The 17,536-nt window shown below is 42.7% G+C and overlaps 2 protein-coding genes across 4 annotated transcripts in view; one reads left to right on the top strand and one right to left on the bottom strand.

Annotated features, from left to right (window-relative positions):
- Positions 1 to 3,268, bottom strand: part of LOC147024965 (nuclear factor 1 A-type-like) — a 233,556-nt gene extending 230,288 nt beyond the window's left edge. Inside the window, exons 1-2 of the mRNA XM_085887056.1 lie at positions 3,251 to 3,268; positions 3,056 to 3,084 (exon numbers count right to left, since the gene is read on the bottom strand). Of these exons, the coding sequence (XP_085743182.1) occupies positions 3,056 to 3,084; positions 3,251 to 3,268 (47 nt within the window). The remainder of the gene's footprint in view (positions 1 to 3,055; positions 3,085 to 3,250) is intronic.
- The window catches only part of LOC147024964 (zinc finger MYM-type protein 1-like), a 29,151-nt gene continuing 14,067 nt past the window's right edge, over positions 2,453 to 17,536 (top strand). Inside the window, exon 1 of one of the 3 annotated variants that reach the window (XM_085885440.1) lies at positions 2,453 to 2,617. Coding sequence is in view for 1 of the 3 variants with exons in the window: in XM_085885438.1 (XP_085741564.1) it covers positions 3,267 to 3,353 (87 nt within the window). In the remaining 2 variants the exon portion in view is untranslated. Of the gene's footprint in view, positions 2,618 to 3,066; positions 3,354 to 5,144; positions 5,216 to 17,536 lie in introns of those variants that run through there. The other 2 variants (XM_085885438.1, XM_085885439.1) reach the window with 2 other exon arrangements.

The raw sequence follows: 17,536 nt of genomic DNA, 5'->3' as shown, positions 1-17,536 counted from the left end.
CTTATGTCTCAATTATTCACAAGAGTACATTTATAAGACTTCCCATACTCAAGTATATATCAAAACCTTGCACAATCAATGCACCACCTCCACTCAATGTATATTTCACAAGCTGTAATATGACATCAAACAAATAAATTTAATAGCAATGGAAATAAATGATTCTACAATCGCTTTCCCTCCAGTACAGTATTAACTACTCGGACTCTGTGCACTTGCACGACAATTCTCACCATTTGTTGCTGTCTTGAACCAAAGTCAAAAAACAATATTACAACAAAATTGAGTTGGTGTGTATATATATATATATATATATATATATATATATATATATATATATATATATATATATATATATATATATATATATATATACTTTGTATTAAGACACCTTGTATATATGTATATATTTAGTGGGTAAATTATTGTCAAATTGTGTAATCGTAACGGATTGAATGAATATTTGGATTTTTTAATCAGGTGCTTTGGCCGAGTCTGCTGACCTGACATTCACGTTGCATTTGCACATGTCTGGGTGGGGAGGAAAAGCTCAACAACCCCACTATCGAGCAATGATGAAATACAGAAATTCACATAAATACCTTGATACTTCACTGATAAACTGAATGAATGAATGAACATACACAGGTTATTTTATTTTGCACATTCCAATTGTAAAATGTGCTGCCACCATTCTTTATCGGCATTGCATCAGTGGTTTCAATGGTAAATCAGAACTTATACCAATTAACATGTCTTTGTCCATTTGTTTATTAGCAACCTCGACCTCGCCCTAATATTGATTAATATTCAATATACAAGAGCATGAGTTGCGTGAGAAAATGTTCTTTCTTTTTGCATGGAGAAACTGGTCTTTCATTTTAAAACCAAGTTAAATTTTATTCCCCTTTTTTAATCAAAAAGGTGGATCTTTAATCAGTCTGCTACTACAATTACTATGACGATGACTACTTACTATATAGCCCCAATTATTCCCTCCTTCTTTTGGTATTCCCACATTATGCAGGAACGTTTTTGACCAAATATTTCTTGAAATGCCTGGCCAGACCTGACGTTTGACTGAAGGTGACAGCAATTTGTGATTTGTTACGGATGTTTTGCCTCGTCTTCGCGGATGACACCGTGCAGGGATATTTAACGTAGACCAACGATCAGTGATGGAAGACGGTTCCTCCGGCTCAACATCCTTTCGATGGATGGCAGACACACTGATGTCTCACCTTGTATGTGAAACACCAGGGTGACGTTCATAGCTGGGCCTAGCTTTGAACCCAGGCAAGGCAGCTCAACAGCGATTATGCATACCTTTAGAATATCCTAACAGTCCTACAAATCTTTATCAACAGTTTTAATATAAAGTATTTCTATTGTCTATTTGTTTCTCAATTATACACAAAGCATATTCGGATTTTGACCCACTATGAAAGTGTAAAGGAGGTATCAAAAAATGATGCTGAATTATGAATAGTTCAATTGCTTTACTGAATGGAAAAGATAAAGAGGAAAAGTTGTAGGAAAAGTTCTTTCTCTCCTACCTTGATATTTGTAGGTCGGCCAAGGATATAATAATATATGTGCCATATCAAAAGAAAACCCACCAAGAGCTTAAAAGAGAGCAAGCAGGGCTGTTCAAGTTAATGCCAATTTTTAAATCCGCAGCCTGGCAACTAACCACAAACACGGACAAAGCTTCACGACGACGCACCCGTAATCTTAACGGCACCTTGTTTGGGATTTCTGCAAAAGGCGCAGCATGTTTATTAGGAACTTTATTGAAAATGTAAGTAATCTCGGGCCAAAGCTTCCTCCACATACACACGATACACACGATCCACAGCAGGTTTGTTTATTTCAAAACTCCTTTTAATCGTACACACACTGGAAGTGGCATGCACCTGCGGATATGTGTACCTCAAACCCCCAGTTTGGGGTACATAGTATCTCAATAAATCATAGCTTTGCAATGACGAATTCATAATGTTCCATTCGCTCTCTCTCTATATATATCATAAACAGTCCCCACCTCATGTTTTGAGTCCTCAAAAGAGTGCCCCCCCCCTTTCCAGGCATCTTAAATCTATTCGCTGGTTGTCATTTATGTACAATAGCAACATATTTTTGTCTCGTGATAGCACATACCTTTATAAAGAGTGCCTAAAATGCTTCCTTGTAAGTATAGGCGTCATGTGAAGTTGGATATCGATAATACAGTTTAGCCCATAGTTTAAACAAAGGAAAAGCTCAAAATGATGAAGTTGTGCTCGTCCTTTTAAGTGCACTTCCTCCCCCCCTAAAAAGGAAGATATCATATAAAGTTATCGGCGACTTGGAAACACCCTGATCGTATACACCCACACACAAAGAAAACTTTTAGAGCGCACCAAAAGAGCGCATACACAGATACGCCTATCAAAGCTTTGCTTCCCATTGTACCGAAGTGTCCTCGAAAAGTTTCCGGTCCATTTCAGAAGTTCAACTCAGTTATGCGGTTTCGCAAAGGCCCTAGCAGTCGTGCAAAAGAGAAGCGAAACTTTGGAATCTGAGCAACATCTCTCCAGCGCAACCAGAGTATCCAATCGTGGATGGCATCTGGCAGGTGAAAGACTTCACAAAGCGAGATGCATCTTGCTCTGAACTTTACTTATCCGCCATCGATCACACTTGGGCGTTCCACAAGTGTAATGTTGTAATCTCCATGCCAGTAGGTTAATATTGCAAATTAACTGCTCACTGTAGGGGCTGAAAAAAGTGCAAGGAAATTAACTAACTGACTTATGATTTATGATCACCGCGGTGGATTCATTTATCTGACCTGTCGGCTTGGAGATTTTAACTGGAAAGTTTGCACGGAAAGTAAAACGATCGTCTCTCACTATGCTGTACGTACAACTTCGGACGCACTCGGTGGACACGCGCGCACGTGCTCACTGAAGCACAACACACCCGCCATTGCAGACATACAAACTATTGATAATATTTTGCAAATTTTAAAACACTTGAATGGATCATATAAGTGCAAAATCACAAGAGTTACCTGGGTGAGACAAAGAGGAGAATACATAACTAATGGCGATGCAGTTGGGGCAACAAATTCTGCAACCAGGATCTTGAATGAAGACAGTTCCAGCGGGTGTATTTAGTCTGAGAAGCGCATGGTGTGGAGGGGAGCTTCGCCCGCGCTCCCAGCTCACGGCCCGGCGTGCTGTGGTGAAAGTTGCCTGCTCGGTGCCCGATAAGGGCTACACATGGGAACTCTTTCCTCGGATGATCAGATAACGAGATCGACTTGTTTACCTCCCTATCCGGGACGGGAAGCGACCAGGAACAAAGCGGTGAGTCCTAAATGCTTTTCCCTGAGTCGGAGGGTCCAACAATAGCTCTCTCTCTCTCTCGCTCTCTCTCTCTCGCTCTCTCTCTCTCTCTCTCTCTCTCTCTCTCTCTCTCTCTCTCTCTCTCTCTCGCTCTCTCTCTCTCTCTCTCTCGCTCTCTCTCTCTCTCTCTCTCTCTCTCGCTCTCTCTCTCTCGCTCTCTCTCTCTCTCTCGCTCTCTCTCGCTCTCTCTCTCTGTCTCTCTCTTGCCCGTCCCCTTACTGTACAATACAGTGTTCTAACAGTGGCCCGAGCTTTCTCTCTCGTGCCCCCACCCTCATGTTGCTCGGCACATTCGAAGGGCCGTGTGCGCGTTCCTTCATAAAGAGCCCCGGGGGACAGGAGCACGTCGCGTGCATCATGTGTACATTATAGCCTGAACGGGTACATCGTCTCACGTGGGCAACAGACTGGAATGCGGCTCACACAGCAGGCTCATGGTGCCTTTCCCCTCCGAAAGCAACTTTATGCCCCGGCAGAGCGAAACAAACTCTCTGCCAATTAACATGTTTGTTTCTTTTTTGCTGATCTTTGTGGCAACAGGAAAACGTGTGGTGATGTGAGCGTGATTTGTTCCTCAGTATCAATTTTTAGACCATTGTAGGGCCTTTATAGCGAAAATAGGCAGAGGAGCTGCGACATGCCACGGCGTGTTTCCACTCGTGGCTAAGTTGAGGAAGAAGGCTCAAGTTCATTGGCGCGCGGTGGAGGCTGTCCCACAGTCGTACCCGGAGCCCCTCGATCCAGCCCACTACATTCACCAACCCTCCCTTCCTTCCTCTGCGCACTCATTAATAATCCCTTCCTTCACTCCCACCTCAATGTCCCCAGCCGACTCCATCCCTCCCTCCCTCCCACTCGAGCCGCAGCACTCGCAGCTGCACGCTCCGGCCACGTCCGCTGCGCCGCGAAGCTGCCCCTCGAGGAAGTACAACTGCATTTGACACAGGAAGAGGCTTTTGGGTTCAAACAGCCTGTACCGCAATTCTGTCTGTCGAGTGAGACGCCAAACACACATACATGAACATGAGGACATGGTCGGATTTGGAGGGAAAGAATTGGTTTTTTTAATCTTTGGAACAGCAAGACAGTAAAGGTCGCACATGTGTGACGTGTAACTGTCTCACTAACTTTTATAGGCAGGGGACTTTCTCAAAGCTAGTGTCTGTCTGTGTTAGCGGACAGTTCGAAGGACATGTTTTATCGACACTGGCAGTTCATAAAATTGTGCTGCCCACCGTGTGAAGCAAAATAAAGCTGACGTTTCAGACATTAGCCCTTCCGCAAAGCCAGAGCTGAAGGAAGAACTACTGCCGATGTGGACTTGTCATGCATGCTTCATAAAAGTTACTCCATGAATGAGAAAACTTTTCATCTGGTGTACTTTCAGGTGACAAATTTAAATATGCAGTTAAACGTGTACTGTCAATACTAAACACATTTAATTAATTTTACTCAATCTATATATAAAGTATCATAAGAGGGGAAAATGGGGGTGTTGTGGGGTTTGCAGTGATAAATATCATGTGTGTATTTATGATCAACTCAAAGCGTCGCAGCCCGGATGAAAAACTGCATAACTTTATATATATAATATTAGTGGGATGTGCTTACACACTGTGTAAGCATACTAACCGTACTTACACGTTATCTCGGGTCGCTCACCTGCATTTGATATTTAATTTATGTATTTTCATTATTTATTCATTTTCGTTTTTTGTATTTTCGTTTATGGATGTTGTCCGACAATTCTGTGAATTTTTCTGGTGAACTGGCTTCGATGTCCATCAGCACGCAAAACTCTGGCTTTCTCCGTCACCTGGAAGGTAACGATCTTTAATATCAGTCAATGAGTCAGTGAGTGGTTAGAAAGAGGTTAATATATAAATATACATATACAGGATATATGTAACTACATAACGACATATATATATATATATATATATATATATATATATATATATATATATATATATATATATATATATATATATAGTAATGTAGTTATATATGTATATATAAAGCTATGTAGATATATATAAAGTTATGTAGTGAAATATATTGTTACGGCTGTGGAAATTTGCAATACACCATAAAGGGTCCTCAGGTGAGATATATCGATAAGTTCATGTGTAGTTAGCCCACACCTGTTGTTGAGAGGGAATATGTGTGATTCATCCGGGCTGCGACGCTTTGAGTTAGCCATTTTACTTTCTCTATCGTTATTTTGGACCATTAAGATGCCAACAACTCAAACACCACCACCTTTGCCTCTTTACCTCCACAACTCCATCCCGCAAACATCGCTTCACCGCCATTCCCAAACGACGCCCACCAAACCACCACAGCAAACCCCCCACCACCTTCGCCTTTTTCCTTCCACAACCATCGACCCCACCACCAGTCAACACCGAACGTCATACTGTCCGAAGCCGTTCGGTGATGGCTGCCGAACGCAGCAAGCCACGAGTGCAATGGATGCCTTTACGGGAGAGAAATTCGGATCAGGAAGGCTTCACGCCCCTTTTCCTCCGTCCAATGGGCGAGCGTCGGGCGGTGTGGCCCCGCCTCCAAGCGCGATGAATGTGGATTCTTTACGGGAGAGGAATTCGGATCAAGAAGGCTTCACGCCCCTTTTCCTCCGTCCAATGGGCGAGCGTCGGGCGGTGTGGCCCCGCCTCCAAGCGTGATGAATGCGAATTCCTCTCAGGAAGGAATTCGGATCAAAAGAGGCTCACGCCCCTTTTTGCCACACCAATGGCTGAACAGAGGGTGGCGTGGCCCCACCTCCAATCGCGTTTTGATCCTAAAATCTGCATACAGGCTCTTCCCCCGGTCTATAAAAGACGCGAGTCTGTGTGGAACTCGCAGTAGTGTGGGGGTCGCTCGTCTCGTGGTTGGTGTCGTCTCGTCGCTGGGCTCGTCTCGTCGCTGGAATCGAGCCACCTTCGCTGTCACAAGCGACCAAGCCAGCCAGCCATTCCCCTCGCTCGACCCTGAGCATCAACAATTCCCCCCCCCCCCCATCCGCGCTGAGATGGTGCCGGTGGCCCCGTCTATTCCCCACCCTAACCGTGGTGCCGACCAAACCGTGCTTGCGCGGAGCACGCCGGAGAGGGCTCACCGACCACGCCAGGGGCACGGAGTCGGGGCACAGCTGCGCGGATATTGCAGCTTGCCCGCCATCGCGTCACGAGGACGCAGGTAAGACCTTTTCGGTCTCGTGGACCTGGCTGCTCCTCCAGGTTCCGCGCACATTTGGTCCACGGACCCCGTCTACCTCTCTGCCTATGGGGAGGTCTTTCCTGTTTATTTTGAATGAATGATGTGCCGCCGAGTCCCGACAAGTATAATTGTTTGTGTTGTAAATAATTATAGTTAGTAGTAGTGCTTTTGCTTTTGTTGCATTTCGGCTTTTGTTGCACATTGCATTACTGCCTTAAGTGTGTGTGTTGTATGTGTGAAATAAAGGTGCTTGCTTGTTGAACTGTTTCCCGTTTCGCTTCGTCCTTTCCTTTGTTGAAAGTTCCATCTTGCATCACGTAAGGGATTGATAGTGGGTTTAAAACACCCAGTAAATAATCTGAACCGTCGAGGTCGACGATAACTCTGCTCGGTTATCCCTGCAGCACGGAACAAGCCGCTTCAGCGGTTCGTGTCCGAAGTCGACCTGTGGCGAGGTACGATCGCCCGGTCGACCACTCGCGCAGGTACTTAGATAGGTCGAATTTAGTAAGCAACCCTATTCTGTGCGGGTCGGCAATTGGCACGATTGTGGTGAGGTTAAACCCCCACCCGTGACTGGCTCCTGGCGGTAGTTCCAGGAGGGTCACGACTGAATTGTCCGTTCCGGTGAGTGACGCGTCGCGATTCGAGTTACGTGGCCGATCGCATGCCGGACGGGCCAAAATTCGAAACAATATATACATAGAAAACCACTCACCACCACATTATTAAAGACTCCTCACCACCACATTATTAAAAACACCTCACCACCACATTATTAAAAACTCCACACCACCACATTATTAAAAATATACCATCAGAGATGGGGAATTCCCTGCCATTGAATGAAAAAGGTCATACATATTCCAGATAATGAGGGAGGTGAATTGGAAACAAGACACCATTTGGTCATCATCTCGAAAAAGTTCCCCAGGGGTGAGAAAAGTAGTAACCAAAAATAATTGAAATCAGATAAGCGGTTTTCCATTTATACAAAAAACTTTTTTTTTAAGATGGCCGCCACAGTCGGCCATCTTGGATCCGGCCAAGCCCAAAATCATTGGGGTTCCACCGTTTCAGGTGATACACGTGTGACCCAAATTTCAAATCGATATGGCGAACAGTTTATGAGTTATCGCACTCACAGCTATAAATGTTGAGCCCGGACGGACGAATGGACGGACAGCCGTACAGCCTGGGTGACAACAATATCCCCCTTCCGCCACGCGGCGGGGGATAAAAACACCTCACCCCCACATTATGAAAAACACCTCTCCCCCACATTACTAAAAACACCTCACCGCCACATTACTAAAAACACCTCACCTCCACATTATTAAAAACCCTTCACCACCACAGTATTAAAAACCCCTCACCACCATATTATAAGAAACGCCTCACCACCATATTATAAGAAACGCCTCACCACCACAATAATAAAAACACCTCACCACCACATTTTGAAAAACACAGCCTCATTATTAAAAACACCTCACCCCCACATCATTAAACACACCTCACCGCCACATTATTTAAAACACGTCACCGCCACATTATTTAAAACACCTCACCACCACTTTATTAAAAACAACTCACCTCCACATTATTAAAAAACACCTCGCCTCCACATTATTAAAAACACCTCACCGCCACATGATTAAAAACACCTCACCGCCACATTATTTAAAACATCTCACCGCCACATTATTAAAAACACCTCACCGCCACATTATTTAAAACACCTCACCCCCACATTATTAAAAACACCTCGCCGCTACATTATTAAAAAGAACTCACCTCCACATTATTAAAAACACCTCACCCCCACATTATTAAAAACACCTCACTCCCACGTTATTTAAAACACCTCACGCCCACATTATTTAAAACACCTCACCGCCACTTAATTAAAAACAACTCACCTCCACATTTTTAAAAAACACCTCACCGTCACATTAGTAAAAACACCTCACCGCCACATTATTTAAAACACCTCACCGCCATATTATTAAAAACACCACACCACCACATTAGTAAAAACACCCCACCGCCACATTATTAAAAACACCTCACCCCCACATTATTAAAAACACCTCACCACCACATTATTAAAAACACCTCACCACCACATGATTAAAAACACCTCACCACCACATGATTAAAAACACCTCACCGCCACATTATTAAAAACACCTCAACACATTATTAAAAACACCTCACCACCACACTATTAAAAACACCTCAGCACCACTTTATTAAAAACAACTCACCTCCACATTATTAAAAACACCTCACCACCACACTATTAAAAACACCACAGCACCACTTTATTAAAAACAACTCACCGCCACATTATTTAAAACACCTCACCGCCACTTTATTAAAAACAACTCACCTCCACATTATTAAAAAAACACCTCGCCCCCACATTATTAAAAAACACCTCACCGCCACATGATTAAAAACACCTCACCGCCACATTATTTAAAACATCTCACCGCCACATTATTTAAAACACCTCACCCCCACATTATTAAAAACACCTCACCGCCACATTATTAAAAATAACTCACCTCCACATCATTAAAAACACCTCACCACCACATTATTAAAAAGAACTCACCTCCACATTATTAAAAACACCTCACCGCAACATTATTAAAAACACCTCACCCCCCATTATTTAAAACACCTCACGCCCACATTATTTAAAACACCTCACCTCCACATTATTAAAAACACCTCACCGCCACATTAGTAAAAACACCTCACCGCCACATTATTTAAAACACCCCACCGCCACATTATTAAAAACACCTCACCCCCACATTATTAAAAACACCTCACCACCACATTATTAAAAACACCTCACCTCAACATGATTAAAAACACCTCACCACCACATGATTAAAAACACCTCACCGCCACATTATTAAAAACACCTCAACACATTATTAAAAACACCTCACCACCACATGATTAAAAACACCTCACCACCACATGATTAAAAACACCCCACCGCCACATTATTAAAAACACCTCACCCCCACATTATTAAAAATACCTCACCACCACATTATTAAAAACACCTCACCACCACATGATTAAAAACACCTCACCACCACATGATTAAAAACACCTCACCGCCACACTATTAAAAACACCTCAGCACCACATTATTAAAAACACCTCACCACCACATTATTAAAAAACCCTCACCACCACATTATTAAAAACACCTCACCACCACATGATTAAAAACCCTCACCACCACATTATTAAAAACAACTCACAACCACATTAAAAACAACTCACCACATTATTAAAAACACCTCACCACATTATTAAATAAACTCACCACCACATTATTAAAAACACGTCAGCACCACATTATTAAACACCTCACGACCACATTATTAAAAACCCAACAGAATGTTATTACAAACACCTCACCCCCATGCAACTCAAAACACCTCACCACCATGTTATTAAAAACGCCTCAACACCACATTATAACACCTCACCACCATGTAATTTCCACATTGTGAAAACACCTCACCCCCACGTCATTCAAAACACCTCACCACTTCATTATTATAAACACCTCACCACCATGTAATTCAAAACACCTCACCACAACATTATTAAAAACACCTCACCACCATGTAATTCAAAACACCTCACCACAACATTATTAAAAACACCTCACCACCACTTACCCACCAAATTATTATAAACACCTCACCCCCACGTAATTCAAAACACCTCACCACTACATTATTGACAAGAGCGCAAGTGAGCACAATATACCCCCGAAAAAGTCTCTGTGACACACACGCGCACGTACGCACGCACACAATTATATATTTAAACATGTCAATTTCTGAAGAACAAGAAGGTATTGTTGCTAATTCGCGCCCGCCAGCGTGCGATCGGCCACGTGACTCGAATCGCGGCACGTCGACCACCGGACAGACAATTCTGTTGTGACCCTCTCGGACTAACGCCGGGAGCTAGTCATGGGTGGGCCATTCAGCTTCACCACGATCATGCCAATCGGCCACCCGCGTGGGATAGGGTTGTTCGCCAAACTCGACCTACCTAAGTACCCACGCGGATGGTAGACCGGGCGATCGCACCTCGCCGCAGGTCGACTCCGGACACGGGCCACTTAAGCGGTCCGTTCCGTACTATCGGGATAACCGAGCGGTGTTATCGTCGGCCTCGACGGTTCCGATTAATTATCGGGCGTATTAAGCCCACGACGAACCCGTTACGTGAAGCAAGATGGAGATTCAAACAAAGGAAAGGACGCAGCGAAACGGGGAACAATTCAACATGCAAGCACTTTATTCACATAGACACAGAGCCATCATATAGCAATGAAAACAATTATGCACAATAAGCAAATGTAATACAAAAAACAATAAAGCAACGACGACGCAGAGCTACAACCGACTAAGACCGACACACGGCAACACTTAAACAGTTTTACTTCACCAGACTGGCGCCACACACACACACGTTTACACAGAACCCAAAAGAAATGGAAGTCGCGACTTCCCTGAGCGTGTCGAGCCCCTCTCCGACGTCCGTCGACGGGGTCCCGCCTGGCCGCGACTCCGTGCCCGAGCGTGGTAGGCGAGTCCTCTCCTGCGTGCCTCACGCCTGCACGTGTTGGCCACTCCACGCCACGGACCGAGTGTTCGGCGCTACCCCAGCGCGGATAGAGGGGGGGAAAACGTGGATGGCCAAAGTTCGGGAGAGGGGAATGGCGGACGCTCCTTCCAGCCAGCGGGGTCTTACAACTGCCCCACAAAAGACCCGGCCAGCAGCCAACAGGACGAGCGAGCCGGAAGACGAGAGCAACCACGAAGCAAGAGCATCCACCAAGCAAGAGCATCGACCAAACTGCTTCCCCCGTCTCCGACTTTTATATCCCGGAGCTCCGCCCTGTTGCGCCGCCCCGTTCTTTTCTCCACCCCCCTTCGAGGCGCTTTGAGAAAGGTCTCGAAGAGGGGCGTTCCTCCTCCCTGGCTGCGTCACACCACGCATCCACCAATCGGGGGCCAGCTGCCCTCCCCTCGCTTCTCTCCCCTCACACTAAGCGCGGAGAAGAATGGCGCGAAAAGCCTACCGAGCGTCCTCGTTGGGTTTTATTTGAAATAAAAGATAGAGAAAGAAAAACGACTGACTCAAAGCATCGCAGCCCGAATGAATCACATTTATTCCCTCGAAACAACGGGTTTGGGGCTAACTGCACATGCACTTAAGAGACATCTCACCGACGGGACCTGAGTGGTGGTTTGTGAATTTCCACAGCCGTAACAGTATATACAGAAATGTGCTACTTCATGGAAAACAGCATCCTGGTTGCCATGGCAACCACTTTATATGAGGAACGTATGTCGCGACACACCATCTCCACAGTCTGTACCTATGAACCAAATATGAAACGTGGAAGTTGAAAACTTTGGGAGTTAGAGTGCGGACAGGAACGGACGGACGGACGGACAGACGGACAACCGGTATCACATAATACGCTCCAAAATATATATATATATATATATATATATATATATATATATATATATATATATATATATATATATATATATATATACATACACAGTGGGGAGAACAAGTATTTGATACACTGCCGATTTTGCAGGTTTTCCCACTTACAAAGCGCACGTATCGGTCTGTAATTTTTATCATAGGTACAATTCAACTGTGAAAGACAGAATCTAAAAGAAAAATCCTGAAAATCACATTGTATGATTTTAAAATAATTAATTTGCATTTTATTGCATGAAATAAGTATTTGATCACCTACCAACCAGGAAGAATTCCGGCTCTCACAGATTTGTTAGTTTTGTCTTTAAGAAGCCCTCCCATTCTCCACTCATTACCTGTATTTACTGCACCTGTTTGAACTCGTTATCTGCATAAAAGACAGCTGTCCACACTCAATCAATCAGACTCCAACCTCTCCACAATGGGCAAGACCAGAGAGTTGTCTAAGGACATCAGGGACAAAATTGTAGACTTGCACAAGGCTGGGATGGGCGACAGGACAATAGGCAAGCAGCTTGGTGAGAATGCAACAACTGTTGGCGCAATTATTAGAAAATGGAAGAAGTTCAAGATAACAGTCAATCTCCCTCGGTCTGGGGCTCCATACAAGATTTCACCTCGTGGAGCCTCAATGATCATAAGAAAGGTGAGGGATCAGCCCAGAACTACACGGCAGGACCTGGTCAATGACCTGAAGAGAGCTGGGACCACAGTATCAAAGAAAACCATAAGTAACACACTACGCCGTCATGGATTAAAATCCTGCAGCGCACGCAAGGTCCCTCTGCTCAAGCCAGCGCTTGTCCAGACCCGTCTGAAGTTTGCCAATGACCATCTGGATGATCCAGAGGAGGAATGGGAGAAGGTCATGTGGTCTGATGAGACCAAAATAGAGCTTTTTGGTTCAAACTCCACTCGCCGTGTTTGGAGGAAGAAGAAGGACGAGTACAACCCCAAGAACACCATGCCAACTGTGAAGCATGGAGGTGGAAACAGCATTCTTTGGGGATGCTTTTCTGCAAAGGGGACAGGACAACTGCACCGTATTGAGGGGAGGATGGTTGGGGCCATGTATCGCGAGATCTTTTCCAACAACATCCTTCCCTCAACAAGAGCATTGAAGATGGGGCGTGGCTGGGTCTTCCAGCATGACAACGACCTGAAACACACAGCCAGGGCAACTAAGGAGTGGCTCTGTAAGAAGCATCTCAAGGTCCTGGAGTGACCTAGCCGGTCTCCAGACCTGAACCCAATAGAAAATCTTTGGAGGGAGCTGAAAGTCTGTGTTGCCCAGCGACAGCCCCGAAACCTGAAGGATCTGGAGAAGATCTGTATGGAGGAGTGGGCCAAAATCGCTGCTGCAGTCTGTGCAATCCTGGTTAAGAACTATAGGAAACGTCTGATCTCTGTAATTGCAAACAAAGGTTTCTGTTCCAAATATTAAGTTCTGTTTTTCTGATGTATCAAATACTTATTTCATGCAATAAAATGCAAATTAAATATTTTAAAATCATACAATGTGATTTTCAGGATTTTTGTTTTAGATTCCGTCTTTCACAGTTGAAGTGCACCTATGATAAAAATTACAGACCTCTACGTGCTTTGTAAGTGGGAAAACCTGCAAAATCGGCAGTGTATCAAATACTTGTTCTCCCCACTGTATATATATACACATATGTATGTATATATATATATATATATATATATATATATATATATATATATATATATATATATATATATATATATATATATATATATATATATAAATATATATATAAATATATATATATATATATATATATATATATATATATATATATATAAATATATATATATATATATATATATATATATATATATATATATATATAAATATATTTATATATAAATATATAAATATATATAAATATATATATATATATATATAAATATATATATATTTATATATATATATATAAATAAATATATATATATATATATATATATATATAAATATATATATATATATAAATATAAATATATATATATATATATATATATATATATATATATATATATATATATATATATATATATATATATATATATTGGGAGTATAAAAACCCCTCAAAACCACGTTATTACGAACACCTCACTATCACGTAATCCCCACATTATTGAAAACACCTCACCACCACTTATGATAAACACCTCACCCCCACGTAATTCAAAACACCTCACCACCACATTATTAAAACTCCTCAACATCACGTTATCACAAACCCCTCACCCCCACGTAATTCAAAACACCTCACCACCACATTATTAAAAACTCCTCAACATCACTTTCTTACAAACAGCTCACCCTCACGTAATCCCCACGTTATTAAAAACACCTCACCACCACTTTCACACCACATTATTAAAAACACCTCACCACCACGTAATCCCCACGTTATTAAAAACACCTCACCACCACGTTATCCCCACATTATTAAAAACACCTCACCACCACATTATTAAAAACTCCTCAACATCACGTTATTACAAACACCTCATCAGCACGAAATCCCCACGTTATTAAAAACACCTCACCACCACATTATTAAAAACACCTCACCACCACGTAATCCCCACGTTATTAAAAACACCTCATAACCATGTAATCCCCACGTTATTAAAAAAAACCTCACCACCACGTAATCCCCACGTTATTAAAAACACCTCATAACCACGTAATCCCCACGTTATTAAAAAAACCTCACCACCACGTAATCCCCACGTTATTAAAAACACAACACCCCCACGTAATCCCCACTTTATTAAAAACATCTCACCACCACGTAAACCCCACGTTAATAAAAACACCTCACCACCACGTAATCCCCACGTTATGAAAAACTCCTCGCCCCACGTTATTAAAAACACCTCACCACCACGTTATCCCCACATTATTAAAAACACCTCACCACCACATTATTATAAACACCTCACCCCCACATAATCCGCACGTTATTAAAAACACCTCACCACCACGTAATCCCCACATTATTAAAAACACCTCACCACCACATTATTAAAAACTCCTCAACATCACGTTATTATAAACACCTCACCCTCACGTAATCCCGACTTAATTAAAAACACCTCACCACCACATTATTAAAAACCTCACCACCGCGTAATCCCCACGTTATTAAAAACACCTCACCACCACATTATTAAAAACTCCTCAACATCACGTCATTACAAACACCTCATCAGCACGAAATCCCCACGTTATTAAAAACACCTCACCATCACATTATTAAAAACACCTCAACCCCACGTAAACCCCACGTTATTAAAATCACCTCACCACCACGTAATCCCCACGTTATTAAAAACACCTCATAACCATGTAATCCCCACGTTATTAAAAAAAACCTCACCACCACGTAATCCCCACGTTATTAAAAACACAACACCCCACGTAATCCCCACTTTATTAAAAACACCTCACCACCACGTAAAAAACACGTTAATAAAAACACCTCACCACCACGTAATCCCCACGTTATGAAAAACTCCTCGCCCCACGTTATTAAAAACACCTCACCACCACGTTATCCCCACATTATTAAAAACACCTCACCACCACATTATTATAAACACCTCACCCCCACATAATCCGCACGTTATTAAAAACACCTCACCACCACGTAATCCCCACATTATTAAAAACACCTCACCACCACATTATTAAAAACTCCTCAACATCACGTTATTATAAACACCTCACCCTCACGTAATCCCGACTTAATTAAAAACACCTCACCACCACATTACTAAAAACCTCACCACCAGGTAATCCCCTCGTTATTAAAAACACCTCACCACCTCATTATTAAAAACTCCTCAACATCACGTTATTACAAACACCTCATCAGCACGAAATCCCCACGTTATTAAAAACACCTCACCACCACATTATTAAAAACACCTCAACCCCACGTAAACCCCACGTTATTAAAAACACCTCACCACCACGTAATCCCCACGTTATTAAAAACACCTCATAACCATGTAATCCCCACGTTATTTAAAAAACCTCACCACCACGTAATCCCCACGTTATTAAAAACACCTCATAACCACGTAATCCCCACGTTACTAAAAAAACCTCACCACCACGTAATCCCCACGTTATTGAAAACACAACACCCCCACGTAATCCCCACTTTATTAAAAACACCTCACCACCACGTAAACCTCACTTTAATAAAAACACCTCACCACCACGTAATCCCCACGTTATGAAAAACTCCTCGCCCCACGTTATTAAAAACACCTCACCACCACGCTATCCCCACATTATTAAAAACACCTCACCACCACATTATTATAAACACCTCACCCCCACATAATCCGCACATTATTAAAAACACCTCACCACCACGTAATCCCCACATTATTAAAAACACCTCACCACCACATTATTAAAAACTCCTCAACATCACGTTATTATAAACACCTCACCCTCACGTAATCCCAACTTAAGTAAAAACACCTCACCACCACATTATTAAAAACCTCACCACCACGTAATCCCCACGTTATTAAAAACACCTCACCACCACATTATTAAAAACTCCTCAACATCACGTTATTATAAACACCTCACCCTCACGTAATCCCGACTTAATTAAAAACACCTCACCACCACATTATTAAAAACCTCACCACCATGTAATCCCCACGTTATTAAAGACACCTCACCACCACATTATTAAAAACTCCTCAACATCACGTTATTATAAACACCTCACCCTCACGTAATCCCGACTTAATTAAAAACACCTCACCACCACATTATTAAAAACCTCACCACCAGGTAATCCCCACGTTATTAAAAACACCTCACCACCACATTATTAAAAACTCCTCAACATCACGTTATTACAAACACCTCATCAGCACGAAATCCCCACGTTATTAAAAACACCTCACCACCACATTATTAAAAACACCTCAACCCCACGTAAACCCCACGTTATTAAAAACACCTCACCACCACGTAATTCACGTTATTAAAAACACCTCATAACCATGTAATCCCCACGTTATTAAAAAAAACCTCACCACCACGTAATCCCCACGTTATTAAAAACACCTCACCCCCACGTAATCACCACTTTATTAAAAACACCTCACCACCACGTAAACCCCACGTTAATAAAAACACCTCACCACCACGTAATCCCCACGTTATGAAAAACTCCTCGCCCCACGTTATTAAAAACACCTCACCACCACGTAATCCCCACATTATTAAAAACACCTCACCACCACATAATTAAAAACACCTCACCGCCACGTAACCC

The sequence above is a fragment of the Eptatretus burgeri genome, chromosome 6 (assembly GCF_056783735.1).
Source record: "Eptatretus burgeri isolate ZD-2024b chromosome 6, Ebu_testis_v1, whole genome shotgun sequence".
Classification (NCBI taxonomy): domain Eukaryota; kingdom Metazoa; phylum Chordata; class Myxini; order Myxiniformes; family Myxinidae; genus Eptatretus; species Eptatretus burgeri.
The sequence above is the reverse complement of the archived record's forward strand: the minus strand, read 5'-3'. Positions and strand labels throughout refer to the sequence as shown.